We start from the raw sequence: 17,336 nt of genomic DNA on the forward strand, positions 1-17,336 counted from the left end.
ATTTACAGAACTTCACGTGCAGTAAAACTGAATTGTAAATGATGTGAGTGCATACTTGTTTTGACACTGTAGCGTATAGTGTTCTGGCATAGCTGCAAGAGTCGCTGGTGTGTTTCCCCTCTGTCTCGCAACTCTAGGTCAATTCGCTTTTTCAGTTCTTCTGGAGGCAGCCACTCACAAACCTACAGCAATATCAGAAAATATAAGCAACCCAAATATATTCACTGCCAAATCCATAGAAATCAGTAATTATTGTAGGTAGAAGTATTATGTAGATATTCTATTCATTACTACAATGGTGCTGTTTTTGTCAATAATATGTACAACACAATGTATATGTCAGATGATACTCTGGTTATGATATTCTTGTACTGCACCACAGTGCAATACACCCACAGAGAAAAACAATTTTACTTGTTTCCACATCCTGGATTTGTTTGGAGTTTGACATGCAATTGATTCACCCATGATCAAAGACACACTCCCTGAATCAATGAAGCCTGTCAAGAAATCACAGGTCAACTATCCCAATAATTAAATTAGTTTGAATAGGGTATTGAGCATGAAATCCTTGGACAGTGGCTTCCATGTAATTTATCACCATGTATGGAGTCCATCTACGACTTTAACAGATATCCCTTCATCTCCCTTTGAGGATGATTGGAATTAAGTGTAATTCCATTCTCTCCAGGATCTTTAAGGTTCATAAGTAGTTCATAATTTTTTGAAAGGTTTTTGTATCATCGCTGAGTAATGAGTTGTCTCCAGATTCCACACATGTTCCAGACATAGATATTGAAAGAAGTCTGTGATTAATTTTGCCAGTACTTGTGGGGGGGGGGGGGGGGGGTCTATACAGAAATGTATTTTTCAATATCCAGACTGTTTGGTGCAGTTAAATGTGACCACAACACGTGTAAGACACTGCATGCTTCCAATGCTACAGGAGAGAGGGGGCTTCCGCACTGGCACTTCCCACCTGCACCCACCGAGCACCTCCCGTTTGCTGTACCTGGCTAGCTGAGTCAGTCGAGCTATGTAGTCCAGGCCAGCAAGTTCACGGGGCATATTAACAAGAGGGGGGAGATAAAATTATCACCGCTTTAGCATCCGTTTTCAGCCGAAAGGCGGCGATAATTTTATCACAATATTAGCAAGGACACGCTGGCGCGTGTTTCCGTGATTTAGCCCCCACTTTGCATCGCATCATTAATGAGATGCAAAGTAGGCGTGCCTCAATAGACTACATGGGAATATATTGCGAAGGCAGCTTCGTGATATTTACAACAATGTCCCGGCCGGCGTAGCGACAAACAAGATCGCGCTAACCGGCCATTAACGCTGGATTTTAACGTCTGCTAAATTCCAGTGTTAGGCATACTTTGCATGGGAGGTGGAATTTAGGGTTACGACCACAGGGTCGTATCAGCAAGGTCATCGCTGTTTTGCAGGGAACATCGCTGTTTTTCCAGCGATGTTGGGACGTTTCCCTGCTATCGCTGGAATTTTCATCCCCAATGCGCTAAGCGTTGTAAATACAGCGCTAGCTTGGCGATGAATTCCAGCGATACCCGGAGTTAGGGAAACTCGCGGTAGGTGCAGCCAGCGATAATTATCGCTGCCGCTTGTTAATATGCCCCCACATTCCTTATCTCTTGATGGTGGGTGTTAGGGAGCCTGGATGTGGGCAGTCTCAGGGCTGATAGGGACTGGATTGACTAAGAAATATTGTAGGCACTGTTGATATTTTTACAAAACAATGGGCATGACATTACTTGCTCAAGGGGATGGAAACATTTCTAGTACACTTTAAAAAGTGTGACAGATCTGACTCCTCTCGGAAATGCTTAACTTAAAATGGGAAATGAGCAGTCCATACTACTTCCAACAGTTGCAGACCCTAAAGTGACCCTGCAAGCAATATATTCCTTTGTTGCTTTAACGGCATGCCCTTTAACGTGGAAGATGTTATACTCCAAGGCTGAGCTAGAAAGCCAATGCTGTTTTCACTCTGTTCTGACAACACTTAACACAACCCATGCGGCCCAATTCTGATCTTTCCATGGTGGGGTGAGGAATTTGACAGGGAACTGTCCCTAACCCCCCTTGCAGCAGCAGGAGTTGTTTCCCGCTCCCATAAAGTGCCACTCTCAAGATGTACTAATTGTGAGAAGTTGGCCTGGTATCTGCTGTCCACTAACTAAAGTGGACACCCGGTATCAGTCCAAATGACCCTTATGGTGAATAGGTTAAAGATAACCTTTATGAAAGCTATCCTAGTGGTAGATATGGAAAGCAGCATTCAGGCTAAGTCTTGAAGGAATGTAAAGCAGCTTGTTTTACCAGATCAGAACCTCCTGAGTAATCAAATGAAAGGAGAACCACACAAGTGTTATATATAATATATGTATTTATTACTAAACACTCTCTACTAATCTCTATACGAGATTAGAGCAGAAAGCACACAATACGTAATCAATTGAACGACAGTAAATAGCACAATACCCAGCGGGCTCCAGTGGGAGACCGAACCAAATACTAAAAAAATTGTATAATAACAACGACTTCACTAGACACAGTGCCTAGAGCACGTAGAATCCCTGGGACCCCAAGGAATCACCCAAAGGAGTGACACAGGGAGCCCACGGAGGACGGGTGCAGTGTGGGAACTCTATGGGAAAGTCGTTCTAACATTCCACATATACTTCACATTCATACTGTTATGTTATAAAGAGCTTGTAGCACGCACAAATACTCTAGAGTGTCCTGGTGTGGGAGTGAGCTGGGGGTGGAGCAAGCAAGAGCCATTTAGAAGAGCTGACTGAACAGATGCGTCTTTAAACGTTTTTTAAAAATACGGAAGTCTTGAATGTGCTGTAGATCCGAGGGGAGAGCATTCCAGGCAACTGCTGTTTTTACAGAAAGAGACTGGCCCCCAAACGTGACCTACGAAATCGCGGAATAGTCATCCGACATAGAGAGGCAGACCGCAGGGATCGATTGGGCACATACAGAGCAAAACGCCTCCTGAGATACACAGGGCCTTGGCCATGGAGGGCCCTGTGTGAAAGGGTTAGGGCCTTAAATTGTACCCGCTGGGCTACAGGCAGCCAGTTCAGATCTCGTAAATGCTGCCGAACACTAGATCTCCTAGAGATGTTGAACAGGAGTCTGGCTACGGCATTCTGTATAGTTTGCAGTTTTTTCAGCAAATACACAGGAATGCCAATGAACAAAGCATTGGCATAGTTGAGGCGGGAGAGAGTCAAGGCACGGGCTACCGTCTCTTTAGCCTCTCTAAGGAGTAAGTGAAAGAACCTTCTTAAGGCTTTGAGGGTGCCAAAGCAGACTCCAGTGAGCTTTTTAACATGATCAGCGAACCAGAGATCCTCGCTGAACCACACCCCTAAGGTTTTTGCCGGGCCTCCCTCAGAGTTAGGACAAGGGAAATCTTGGAGGCCACAGAGATTGTCTGAAGGCTGGAGGAAACTGGCCGTACAGGAGAACCTCCGACTTGTCCTCTTTGCACTTCAAATGGGCCTGCGCAAGCCAGTGACATACGGACACTAGGCACGTCTAGGCGATGTTAGTGTCCAGATCCGAGCCCCTCCAGGTAAATAGCAACTGGGTATCGTCCGCATACGCTATTATTTTTGCTCCCAGCTCCTCTGCCAGATAAATCAAAGGGGTCAGATATATATTAAAAAGAAGAGGGCTCAGAGTAGAGCCCTGAGGAACCCCCGTAGAGAGTATCCTGACAGAGGATGAAAAAGGAGCCATGCAGACCTGCTGCGTGCGACCATCCAGGAAGGATTTGACCCACTCCCATGACGGACCGGCAACGCCGATAGATGATAGCCGGGCAAGGAGAAGCTGGTGTGGCACCGTATCGAAGGTGGCAGAGAAGTCCAGTGAAATCAAGGCCGCCCTGCCGCCCCCATCCAGGCACTCCCTGATTGCTTCCGACATCTCCACCAGAGCGGTCTCCGTGCTATAGACAGTTCTAAACCCAGATTGGGCCGGGTGTAAAGTACCCGATGTTTCAGCAAAGGTCTCAAGCTGCCGAAAAGCCACCTTCTCACAAACCTTGGCCAGGGCTGGTAAAAGAGAAATAGGCCGATAATTGGCTGGATACTGGCTGAGCAGCAGGGAATGGGTAACCAGGGAAAGGATGCATTATTAGAAATCAAGGTATAACACATCCCCTTCCCTTGGGAAAACAATCAATAATGATTTCTATAACATTGCACAATAAAAATACAGTGTTATTGTTATTGTTAATTTAGTCTTATTAGGCGCACAGCTACCCAAGGAATTCCCGATGCCGCCTTTCAGGGCAGAGGAAGGACAAGAAAGATAATCTCTACATATTAAACAGCCAGGTTTTTAAACCCTTACGATAGTTCTCGTAACTGGTTTCAGTCTGAAGTGCCATCGGAAGGGAGTTCCACATCAATGGACCAAGATAAGAAAACGACCGGCCGCCCATGCGGGACAGCCTGATCCTCGGCACCGTGAAGTTAACCTGTGTGGCCGAACGTAAAGGACGTGATGGAAGGTAAAGATGAACTAAAGCTTTCAGATATTGAGGCGCTTTACCACTTTTGATTCTGAACATATAGCTCAAGGCTTTGAACTTTAAGTGGTTCTCAACCCTGAGCCAATGCAGGTCACGAAGGGCGCCTGAAACGGAAGCTGTTTTGGGGATCTTACAAAGCAGCCTGGCCTCCGCATTTTGAACCAATTGCAGCTTACGTACTACATCCTTATTGGCTCCAAGATAAAGAATGTTGACATAGTCCAGCCTAGATATAATAAGGGCATGGACCACAGTATGTTGTATGGAAGATGGCATCATCCAGAGGATTTTCCTGAGCCATTTAACGATGGTAAAACAAGTGGACGACACTTTCACAGCTTGCTGCCTCATTGAAAGCTGTTCATCGATTATGACCCCTAAGTTCCGAACCTGCTGACTGGGTTGAGGTAAGACACCCATTTCGGATGGCCAATGTCGGGGGCCCCATAAGTCCTTTTTCCTGCCCAGTAATATCACCTCAGTCTTCTCTCCATTTAATTTAAGCAGATTGGCTTGCATCCATCCTGCAATGTTTCTCAATCCTAATTGGAGAGAAGATGGGTTGTATGCTATGTCAGCTGATAGAGAGAAGACAATCTGGGTGTCATCAGCGTAGGAGAAAAGGGAGAGCCCCGATTCTTCAGCAATCAGCGCCAAAGGCCTAACATAGATATTAAATAACAAAGGACTCAGGATAGAACCTTGAGGGACACCATAGGGTGAAGAGTACGTTTTTGAACTGGATGTAGGAGAAAAAACTTGAAAGGTGCGATCCACCAGAAAGTCTTTTAGCCAGTTGAGTGCTACGCCAGTCACTCCCAAGAACTGCAAAGCTTGCAAAAGCAGTGCATGAGAAACCGTGTCAAACGTGGCACTTAGATCAAGGAGTATAAGTGCCACGGTATCACCATTATCAACACGGTTGCGTACCATTTCTGTGACACCTCATAAGGTGGTCTCCGTAGAAAAGCCTGGGCGAAAACCAGACTGTGAGCTAGGTAGGAAATTATGTGATTCATCAAAAGATGATAATTGAATGTTGACATGCTTTTCCAACATTTTCGAAAAGGCAGAGGGCAAAGAGATGGGTAAAAAGTTGGATAGTTGTGTAGGATCAGCAATGACTTTTTTTTAAAGTGGAAGAACCATGGCATGTTTCCACATAGATGGTACCTTAGCTTCCATTAGGGAGGTATTAAGCAACTCCATAATTAGTATCAGGAATGGCTTTTCAAATTTCTGAAGCACAGAATGAGGGACAGGGTCCCTAGGGGAACCAGATTTCAAGCTATTCAAAATTTGCCTTAAGGAGTTGATATCTAGAGGTACCCAAGTTATTAGATTGCTAGTGGCTGTCAGAGATGTTCTAGCCTGAGGGATTGTACTTATAATAGGTTGATCGAGAGTCATCATGTTCTGTTGGCTATCAACTGGTTGGACTTGCTTCAGTGTGACATAGATATTTTCTACTTTGTTGAGAAAGAACTTGGCACGGTCATCACATTGTGATTTACTGAGATCAGGAGATTTAGGCAGACACTTTGTGCCCGATAGTTCTTCTACAAGTTTGAATAGTATTTTGGCATTGTTTTGAGCTTTAGTAATAGTGGCTGTCACATGCTCAGCTCGTGCAGCTAAGTTTCTTATTGCCAATTTATAGGCTAATTTAGTATCTGGGGCATAGTTCTTTCTCCAGTGTCTCTCAGACGCTTTACATTTACTTTTTTCTTCTTTTAGACTATCAGAGAACCAGGGGGCCGGAGGCCGGTCGTTCTTCATCTTTTTGTCCGAAAGTGGTAGGCAGGCATCAATGGAATTAAGTAACCAATTATGTATTACATCCCCATTAGCTACAAACATTGGACTGGTAATGGGGGCACTCTCAATTAAAATCTTGTTAAAAGCTTCCAGCTAGTTAGAGAAAATGGGGTCCAGTAAATGACCCGCTACGTGAGTAGAACCCGAGTTACATAATGAAATGTTCATAGCTGCTAGATCTAAAATGAGTGTAGCGCTAATAGAGCATGCTGGATCATCAAAATGCAAGTTAAGATCCCCCAAAATAGTTAAGTTAGTGGTGTCCAGGAGATACGGAGCAACTAGATTGGGAAAAGAGTCCGCCCATACCCCGGAAGGTCCCGGGGGCGGTAGAGCAAGATACCAGAAAATGTAACCTGCGGACTAATGATAAGTTTAAATAGTGCAGACTCACAGCCTATAAAAGGTAAGTCTTCAAATTTGCAAGTGTAGCAATCTTTATAAATAATTGCAATACCACCACCCACTTTTAAAATCCTGTCTCTCCTAACTATTAAGTAGTTGGGAGGTAAAGCAAACGCAATGTCCGGTCCATAACACTCCTGTATGCAGGTTTCCGTAAGAAAAATGGCATCAGGGTGTTCATTGACCAAGAGATCAGAAAATGTCTGACTTATGTTTGGGGAGGGATCGACAATTTATTTTATAAAAAACATAATAATTTTCGTAAATTTTGCGCTGATTCATATCTGCCTTAACCTGGGCCTTATTAAACCTTAAAGGGGCAATAGGTGAGCTATAACCTTTATATAAGTCCATGTTATATGCAAAACTGCAACATGGACAGTTAAAGCACAAGGATTCCGGATTTAAAAGCTCACACTCGGGGAGTAGAGCGTTTTTAAGGCTCAACAACTGCTCCTTTGAATACCTTATGGATGACCTCCTGATCAGAGCAGGAATCGTGGCCCCTGGCCCCGGTCGGACGTGGACGGGTGCAGACGGGCTTGCCAGTGAGAAAGAGAAATAAACAATGTACAAATAATAATTGCCAATTTGGAATCTTTACAATAGAAACCTAGGGGTCTATTAGGATGGCGGACGAAACCTAGCGGTGCTGGGACCATCAATTAGGATGCCACTGCCACGGTGGCATCCCCCATCCACAACATTGTGCACCACAATGCTGTGGATGCACCTTGTGCATTTGCATGCACAACGTGGCAGGCACTGTGCGGTGCCTGCCATGTTGTGCATGCTAATGCAGGGGGTACCATAGGTATCTGCCTTGTAGAGGTGATAAAGAGCCCCTGGGGTTGACCAGCTCTGCTGGGAGGGCAGTGTGCTGTTCCATAGGAATGCCAGGCCAGGGGGAGGAGTCGTAAACCATGGTCTTCAAAGAGGAGAGCAGAGGCCAGTGTCATTTACAGCTCTGAACTTACCACCTCAGGCAGATGGTAGGATTAAGGAAGGTATGAGCAGATGAAGGAGGGAGAGTCTAAGTAAATTAGCCATCCAGTACACTTGTTATATGGGTTTCAGAGTCACACTTTAGATGATGAGATGCGGGGGGCCCTGGGCAGGTTTAAACAGCATGCTTATGGCCATGGCACAAGCTGACTTTAGAATATTGAATTGGAACATTAGAGGCATGGGAACGGCTGCCCGAAGCATAAAGTATACACTTTCCTCAAGCACAGGGCTGTGCATATAGCTTTCTAACAAGAGACACACCTCACCACTGCGGAAGTACAGTGCCTCCAGGGTATTCCACATATGCTTGGGCGCCATGATCTGGGTCCAGGCACACATCCCCTGCGAAGCCACACAAGTCCGAGTAGACGGAGAGGGTAGATACGTCATTATGGACAGGATGTTAGATGGTAAACCCCTGAATCTTGGGTGTGTGAATGCACCTAATCAGGACCAGCTGCAGTTTTGGTACACCTATTGGCACAACTGAGTTCCCTTCATGGAAGGGACATGATGATTGAGGGGGATTTTAACTGTGAGGCTGACACCACTCTGGACCGACCTACTCCGCCGCCCCCTGGGGCACTGGCACACAGGATTTCGAAGGGGTTTCGAGACTGGGCAACCAGTTGGGGGTTTGAAGATATTTGGAGGACTCAACACAGTGGGGAGAAGGATCACTTCTTCTACTCTAGCCTTTACATTCTTCGTGTCCACCTGGCTACAGTCCTGTGTTCCACACCCCATGCCAATTTGTTCACCCTATCAAATACCTGGGTTTCACTATTTATGACCACAACCCACTCCTGCTGGGACTGCAGTTGAATACACTGAGGCCGATGATCCCTGTGTGGCGCCTTTGACCCAGGAAGATAACACTTGCTGAGAGTACCTACAGGAGGCCATATCAGACTGCTTTGCACATAACTTGGATATGACCTTGGAATACTTTGTCAAGTAGGAGATCTTCAAGGCAGACTTTTGCGGACACTGAATGGGTGCGATGTTGGGTGTTTGGAGGGAGCTCGATTGCGAACTGGTGTCATTGTAAGGGTCCATACATGACTTAGGCAGCCGCGTAGACATTGTCCCCCAGTGGCGGAAGCCAAGGAGCAGTAAATGTCATTCTTGAGAAGCTCTGATACCACAACTTCAAAGATTATATAACCAGGGCAAATGAGGGGGTAAGGGTAGGGAGGGCAGACTGTTGGCCTGGTTAGTGCACCCTGTGTCCCGTGGGGCCCTGATAACTTGTATGACACAGCTTTATGGGTGATGAGTGTACTCCAAGGTGGAGATTAATGACGTCTTTAGGGAGTACTATACTGGACTATACGGAAGATGGAGGTGGTAGTTGCGTGAAAATGTTCCTGCCTCCTCTGACACTATGGTGGCTAACTCTGATCGCAGGGGAGGAGTAGGGGGGCTCATTACCTCTCAACATCTCTCAGAACATAGCACTGTGCAAGACACCAGGAACAGATGACCTGCCAGCTGAATTTTATTCCACGCTTGCTGGGTCACTGGCCCTGTGTTTAGCTGCCCTTATAATGGGGCACTAGAACAGAGGGAGTTGCCAGCTACCACCAGGGACTCAAAGGTTGTTCCCCTCACAAAGATGACCACGCAGGGGTGACCCGATGGCATATCACCCATTGTCCATGTTAAACATGGAGTTTAAGATCTTAAGCAAGATATGTGGAAGTGGTCATGATAATAATTCAGCTTGGGGCCTCATGGCTGGCTGGTGTCCGTCTATTATATACCAACCCTACTGCGCAGGTCTGGACAGCTCAGATTGTGTCAAACTCATATGATGTGTTGGGGTTCCAGGCAGGGCTGCCTGTTGTCCACGCCCCTGTTCGCTCTTGCTATTGATCCACTGGTGGAGCTATGCAGACTCCGAGGGAGGAGCAGGGGTATTTGGGTAGTTGGTAGTAAGCATTTGATATCACTGTATGCTCATGGCCTGTTCCTGTACGTGTCCAACATGGTCACTGATGTCCCATTCATGTTACGGCTCTTACGCAAGTTTGATGAGTTATCCGGACTCCGAGTGAACCTGGTGAAGACCTGTATTTTTCTGGTACTACCTGACTCAGACCGACTGTGCCCCTTCAATATTTCAATATCTGGGATTTTTTATTTATCATTCCGTAGAAGACATGCGAGAGAGTAACATGGGGGTTGTGTTGCGCTCCCTGAGGGTGTGTGTATCCTTTTGGTGCTCGCTCCAGGTTGCCTTATTAGTTTACCAACCTGGTTGCCCACCTCATGGTATAAATAATTAGATTTACTGCTGAGAGAACTAATCTGCGATGGAATATGTCACAGGGTGTCCTTGGATGCTCTTAGATGGCCTATTTCGAAGGGGGTCTGGGGGTGCCGGATTTTGAGCTATATTATTTGGCTGCTCAGCTGCAATGGATTGCACTTTAGCTAGATGGCATGAATCAGACCAGGCTAGGATCCATGGGGCTGTGTCTAACCAGTGAACCTTTCCTGCCTGAATACTGAGGCGCCTGCTGGGAGGGGGAAGGATGATGTGCTCTTGGTGATGGCACTCTGATGCTTGTGACGCAGCATTTGATGGACAGGGCAGTGTCTATTGTATGCACCGTAGGTGCCTCTGGTGAGGCTACCACATGGAAATCTCACTGCTTACTTCTCGGCAGCCCAAGTGAAGAGGTGGACGGAGGTGGGATTTGTGACAGTCAGTGACTGCTTGGAAGCCATCATGCTGAAACCCCTGTAGGTCCTTGTTGAAGCACATGGCTTGACACATGGGCAGTTTCTCACCAATGAGGCATTATCCCAGACATTTACAACTCTTTGGGAGACTGGGGTGGATGAATCTCAGACACACAATGTCCTACATTTACTGCTGTCCCTTGAAAAGAGCAGACATCTGGTTAGATGGTTTTATGGAGCCCTCAATGGATTGGTTTGGAAAGATTTGAACACCCCCTGGCGGAATGGAATAGGATACTGGACAGAGAAGTTCCAGATCAGAAATGGGCAAAACTGTTGACTTATCCACATATAGTGTCCCGGAATACCAGGTTTAAAGTGATTCAATTTAATTATTTCTGCCAGACCTAGCTCACTCCGAAGAAATTATATATGGAGGGAATCCTAAGCACTGTCCTCGTTGTGCATTGGTGGAGGCAGATTTTCGGCACATGACCTGATCCTGCACTGATGTAGATGCATTTTGGACTGCAGTGGTGCAGAGTCTGAATGCGACACTGAATCAGGATGTGCCATGTACCTTGAAGGTGTGCCTTTTGGGTTTATTCCCCTGTCCAATATCAAACAAGGGGGTAACCGTTTCATGGATTTGGCTCTCATGAAAGCCAAACAACTGACTTCCATGACATGGAAATTGACGGTTGTACAGGTGATAGTGAGATGTGAAGCGACTGTCAGGGAATGGGCTCTGTCAAAGGACCAGGCGATCCACAGAGGGGAGGTACGCATAGTAATGAGACGGCCGATAGCCATACTATTGAAGGAAGAGCTAGACACATTTGAAAACCCGGGGGCCATGATCACTCATTGTCGGAAGGATAGTGATCTGGGAATGAGAGTGAACTAGCCAACTAAGAACTCGCTGGGAGACATAGTTACATGCACGGGAGTGCAGTGGCATTGTGGTGATTGGTTACCCATACTCTATGGAGGGCCGCACTTTGGGGATGCAATATTTGCCACGCTGATGTCGTCTATGCCCTGTTTTTGGTGACAGTATTTTGGATAGGGTGGCCACTCGCCTGACTTTTCCCCTTCATACACTGGTTGAGATCCTAAGTGATAGCCCATTTGCAACCTACTTGGACCCCCCTCATTTGTTGTTGTATTAATGGTTTTACTGTTACCACACTAATGCATGATGGAAACTAACCCGTTACTGTGCTGCTCTGAACTGTGCTTGTGAAATGTTGTGCACCTACTAATAAAAATATATATTTTTTAAATAGAAGGAATACACAAAGCCCAACTGTCAGCCACACCCAGTGCTGTTACCCAGAGATAGGCTGAAGACACTAAATAGCTAAAGCAGAAAAATGTCAACTTTCTAAAAGTGGTATTTTCACCATAATGTAGGATTTTTCATTACTATTTCAAAGACCACAAACATGATTATGTTATCTGTTCCTATTCGGATGTTACAACTTATTGAATGCAACGGGGTAACTCCAATGTTATCCTAGGACAGAGGTAGGCCTTGCAGTAGTGAAAAACAGGTTAGGATTTTTGCACTACCATGACATGTAAAACTAAAAAGTACAAGTACATGTCCCAATCTTTTAGTACACTGCACCCTGCCTTCTGGGCTGTACAGGTCCTAACCTAGGGGTGACTTACATGTATTTAAAAGGAAGGTTTGGACTTAGAAAAAGGTTTATTTTGCCAGATGACCTGGCAGTTGTAAAACTGCACACACAGGCTAAAATGGCAGGCTGGAGACATCTTTAGAGTGCTACTTAAGGGGTGGCACAGTCAGTGATACAGACCCACTAGTAGCATTTAATTTACATGCAATGGGCTTGGGTAGTGCCACCTTACTAGGGACTTACAAGTAAATTAAATATGCCAGTTGGAAATATGCCAATCTTACCATGTTTTAAGAAGAGAGCACAAGCACGTTAGCAGTGGTCAGCAGTGGTAAAGTGTGCAGAGTTCTAAGGCCAGCAAAAACAAAGTCAGAAAAATTGGAGTGGAGGTCTGAAGCAAAAAGTTAGGAGGCAAATCACGCCAAGGAAGGCAGGTCTAACAAAGCTCCATACCAAAATAAGTAAAATAAAACGCAATGCTAGAACCAAAGTGCAACACAACAAAAAGACATTACAATAATGTAGCACAAAACACAACCACACAAAACAACACAATACATCAGCACTCCAATTAAATGCAACACAATAAATATACAAAAATATTCTTGCCATGCATTACTACCTCCAGAAATCTGCTTTTAACATATGATGAAAATTGATGTTTGGACTAAGCAGTGCCTTAAATTACCACAGAGGGCAACTCATAATGGCAACCAAAATAGATTGTGAGACAGTCCTTAGTCACTAGATGTCTTCTGTCTTTTAGTTCTATAGAGTCAGCTCTCTCACCTCCCTTTACCAGCACCAACCACTCAGCAAAACCTGCACCCGGTAGACCATCTTTGCTGCCATCCTTAGACTTACCCCCTTGCTTCGACATCACTTATCCTTCTTGATTGCAATACACCATGGGTAACCAGTCAGAGAATTCAGTTATATTTTTTTATGCAAAAATAGATGATCAAGATCTATTTCATGAGGTAGTACTGCTGAAGAGGGAAACACTGAAAAGTTATGTGATTTAAGTACACCTCAACGCAAATAAGTCATACCTTATTATTTACATCTGTGGCCTTCTTTACAGCATCTTCCATGATGATATGGTACGCTTCCTCCACAAACCTCTCCCCCGCTTTTGAATCGATAATTGGTCCATTCAGAACGACCCCGTCCACCAGCACAGCGGTCTTCTTCATCATCTCTGAGGTGTGGTGGTCCACTGTGGGACAAACATTCACCAGCATGAGTATGTAGTCAGAAGAAAGACTAGGAAGAGTATGTGTGCTCATATCTTAAATCTATCAAACTCACTACAGCCATCTTTTACTTAAGGCTCAGTTAGGAGTACAGTACTATCTCATAAACCTGAGAGAGCTCTTCTGCAGGAAAATAAAGCACTCAGTTCCCTGAGGCATAGTGCCTCACGCGTAGACATTTCTTGAAATAGTCAAGCTGTTGAAAGACATTTCAAAACAATTACTATGCTGTCAGCCAGTCTCACTCTAGCATCATGAATGCTCTACAGAGAAATTCATTACATTTTTCAATGTTTTTTTTCTACTTCCAGTTTCATCTTTGAGAGCTTTCATAAGAGAGCCCTTGATTATGTTATTTCCCTGTGGTATGGTGGAATGGTGGAATGGTGTGGACGTGCAAAGCATTCTGCACATGTGTTGCATGATAGTTGCATCTATGTGATACTTCAGACCCCTGATGAGTCACTAGAGAGCATTTGCGGGTGGTTAGGATGCTAGATCATGGGTGTGCTTAGTTCAAAGCATTTGCTTTTCTGGTGCGAGTAGTGTTTCGATGTTGTTCATTAGGACCATTGTTGCCCTCATTTTGTGTTCTCATCTTATCGTGTTCTTTTACTGTTCTCTGGTGTGTTGAGAAGTCAAGGGGATGAGGGATGGGATGCTTAGGATTACAAGACTGCAGTGTAGAGATGGAGAGAGGTTGTGTGAGTGCATTGTAGCCTATGTGGGAGGTGCATCACAGTTGGTCATATCCAGCAGTGGTTGCTCACTGCAAACCCGTATCTACACATATGTGTGGTGTGTAGCACACATGATTGAGAGGAGATGCGCATGCGGCTGTGCCTAATATCCTGAGGTTGATCCGTGCCCAGCTTTGAGCAGGTATGATTCTGAGTTCATTATTTTCCATCTCCTCCGACTGATGATCACTGGTTCTGTTTGATCATCTTAGGAAGAGCCACGTCTTCTCTGCCTTTTTGAATTGCAGGTGATCTTGGGTGTTTCTTCTCTTTGGCTGGACATAAAAAGCGCACCTGACCCGTGCTCTGAAAATTCAAGTCTCCCAACAGTTGAAAAACATGTGCACACACTACAAGCACCTGCTGCCAAGGTGCATTCCCCAACATACGTTTCAGGCAATGATATAGACCATAGAGGTGCACCACATCAGTAATCCAAAAGAGATAAGGGGAGAAAACTCCCCAAGCAAACAAATAAACTTTGTGTGATTCTTGTCTTTCTTTTGTTTTCTTAAAAAGCAGCTCGAAGGCAATCTGATTGTTGCTGGCCAAGCAAAGCACCTGATTACAACTTTGGAAGTCTGGGAGTTGGGTACCACGCCAGCACCCCGCTGCCAGTCTGCCAAAGTCGACTGCCGCTCACCTGCCAGATTACGAGGTTCCTCGTTGTCTGGTGGGTGGGCGGGCGGGCGGCAAGGCGGTCCCATTGTAGTGCCTATTGAAAAGGCACTGCAGTGTGAGCATCTAAGGCCTTTCTGTCATGACATGGACTGTGCAGTTCATGCCATGCTTGAAAGAGGGAGCATGCAGGCAGGGCGGCACAACATGTGCCCCCTGCATACATCCCAGTTCACAGGGGCAACACGGGGCCCTGTAGGGCCCTCTTTGTTTCCCCTCCAGCAGCCTTTTCATGGCAGGCTTACCACCATGAAATGGCTGTGGGTGTGGAAACTCATACTATGCTTGGCGGTGCCATAGCAGCACCGCCAAGCATTTTCCTTCCCCAGACTGCTGCAAGACCACCAGGGATCCCCTGGAGGTCCGACCACCGTACTAGTAGAACAGCGGTCACATAGCTGGTGCAGCGGTCCCCGACCGCCACCACTCTTCCACCGAAAGTTTGTCGTCATAGGCTCCAAACAGTTGCCAATTGTATTTACTGTACTTTTGATCATACCTGTAATGAGGCAATAGCTTGTGCAAAGATCAGGATAGGGAATGGCAAGGGCCATAACATCCTTTGCCCATCTTGCTTATTTTGGTAAAAAAAACCAGAGATCCTTCCCATCCCATAAGTGCTCCTTGTTAATATGATCAAATCCTGACCCTTGACTTGACCTGCATGATCTTAATTTTCTTCTCCTGCCTAAAAAGATTTGGTTTCACTGGATCTGATGGCTCCTGTGAATCTCATCCTGCCTGCCTGATCCTGATGATACACTTTGACTCCGGTGTGTCCATCCCTCCCTCCAATCACTGGCTCTCCTGCAGTGTCCAGGTCCAACTACCTGTCTGAAAGAGTGTGTAGCAAGCACACCAGATGAGAATCCTGTCCAAGGACACAGCTGGATCTCTGTAACAGGGTGGAGGCCCTGGACTGTTTCAGGGACCGTCCATCCCACGCGGCATTAGTGAAATTCAGCCTGAAGCTCTATATAGGCCACCGAGGGCAATGACCACTGGGTCTGTGTGTACTGAAGCATATCAGTGCTATGGCCTGCTGGAGCAGTTAGCTCTGCCATCAGATAGGGTGCTGGATGTAGGGGTGCAGAGGTTCCGCAGAATGCCCTAGTGCAACTACCCACACATAAGATGCCTATGATCTATGATCTGTGCAAAGGGAATTTCTAAAGTGAGCTATCCCTGATTTACCTTGCACTCTACATTATGCGATAGAAGGTTATCCTTCAGTGGCACTATGGCTGTATTGATTGAACGTAAGAGTTATTTACCTGCAATGATTGAGTAAATAAGAATTTAAATACCGTCTGAATTTTCTAAGATTTGTATCAACAGAAAAAAAAAGATCACCTTCACTGACTGATTTGGCATTAGAAATACAAAGTAGATAGTGATTGCTGGATCTCAGCTTAAGAGCCAGGGAGTACCATTTAAACTTGCCAGCCAGTAAGTCTGGTTACCTGCATGCAGTGCATGGTGAGCTAAAGCAGCTGCTTTAAAATCACTTTTTTTTCATTGGCAAATAGTGGGAATTTTTCAGGACGGAGAGATATGAGCTCTTTTCAGCACCTTAGAAATCAGACGTAGTGCTACAATTTATTTTAACCGAAGTTAATGAGGTAATCATGGGCAGCCAAATACATTGCATGGCTTTAGTCCAATCTGGATTATATTAAAACAATTATAAATGGCATATGTAAATTACCATCAATAAATGGCAGTATTGCTTTCAACAGTTTTAACTGTCAAAAGCAGGTTTGGGTGACCTTGGCTACTTTGTTTTTCAGAGACAGCTCTTTCTCAATTACAAAGTTGTTACCTGATTTAAAATAGGGTCCCATCTCTTGTGGGCAATCAAGGAGATTATTGCCTTCTGGGCAATGGAGGGCCCCCAATCCCCCCCATCCCTCACCCCCCCTGAGAGATCACCCTGAAACTTTCCAGGAAGGGTTTGAAGTGAATTTCGTTGTCTTTCGGAAAGGTTTGTGACGATTCGGTAAACAACACCAAAGTTATTAGCAAACCAAAAAATGTGTCTATGGGAAAGCAATATTAAGTATAACTACCCAGTGCCAATTGTCACTCAGTGATATATATATACCTCAGGGATGTCTTCTCTCACCCTTGTTACAATAAAAAACTAGTGCAGCTCCTGCTAAGACATTTCACACAAAAAAAACGTAATCAGTCCCAGACAGGGTTTTGAACAGGTAAAAGTGCCACCCGCCATGGTAATGTGGCGGGGGGAATTTGAAAGAAGGCGGTGATTTTTAGCGGGTGGATCACATCCGCCCGCTATACTAATGACCCTCTAAATGTAGCAGTGGGGCCTGGTCCAAGGGCAGGCAGGCAAATCAAACAAGCATTGGCATAGCCAATTGGTCTCACTTTTGGGACCTTCTAAGTATTTAGTTATGCAGCACAATATCCTTGGTGCAACCACATCAACTGTTGCGTGGCTAAACACTTATAAGGTCCCAAAGGCAAGACCTATTGGCTATGCCAATGCTTG

General features: G+C 45.4%; 1 protein-coding gene across 2 annotated transcripts in view; it reads right to left on the reverse strand.

Annotated features, from left to right (window-relative positions):
* GADL1 (GAD like acidic amino acid decarboxylase 1) overlaps positions 1–17,336 on the reverse strand; it is a 618,248-nt gene that overhangs the window by 482,234 nt on the left and 118,678 nt on the right. For both annotated transcript variants that reach the window (XM_085630569.1, XM_085630571.1), the window contains exons 2-3: positions 13,200–13,366; positions 56–182 (exon numbers count right to left, since the gene is read on the reverse strand). In XM_085630569.1, coding sequence (XP_085486695.1) covers positions 56–182; positions 13,200–13,366 — 294 coding nt within the window. The remainder of the gene's footprint in view (positions 1–55; positions 183–13,199; positions 13,367–17,336) is intronic.

This window comes from Triturus cristatus, chromosome 10, assembly GCF_964204655.1.
Source record: "Triturus cristatus chromosome 10, aTriCri1.1, whole genome shotgun sequence".
Classification (NCBI taxonomy): domain Eukaryota; kingdom Metazoa; phylum Chordata; class Amphibia; order Caudata; family Salamandridae; genus Triturus; species Triturus cristatus.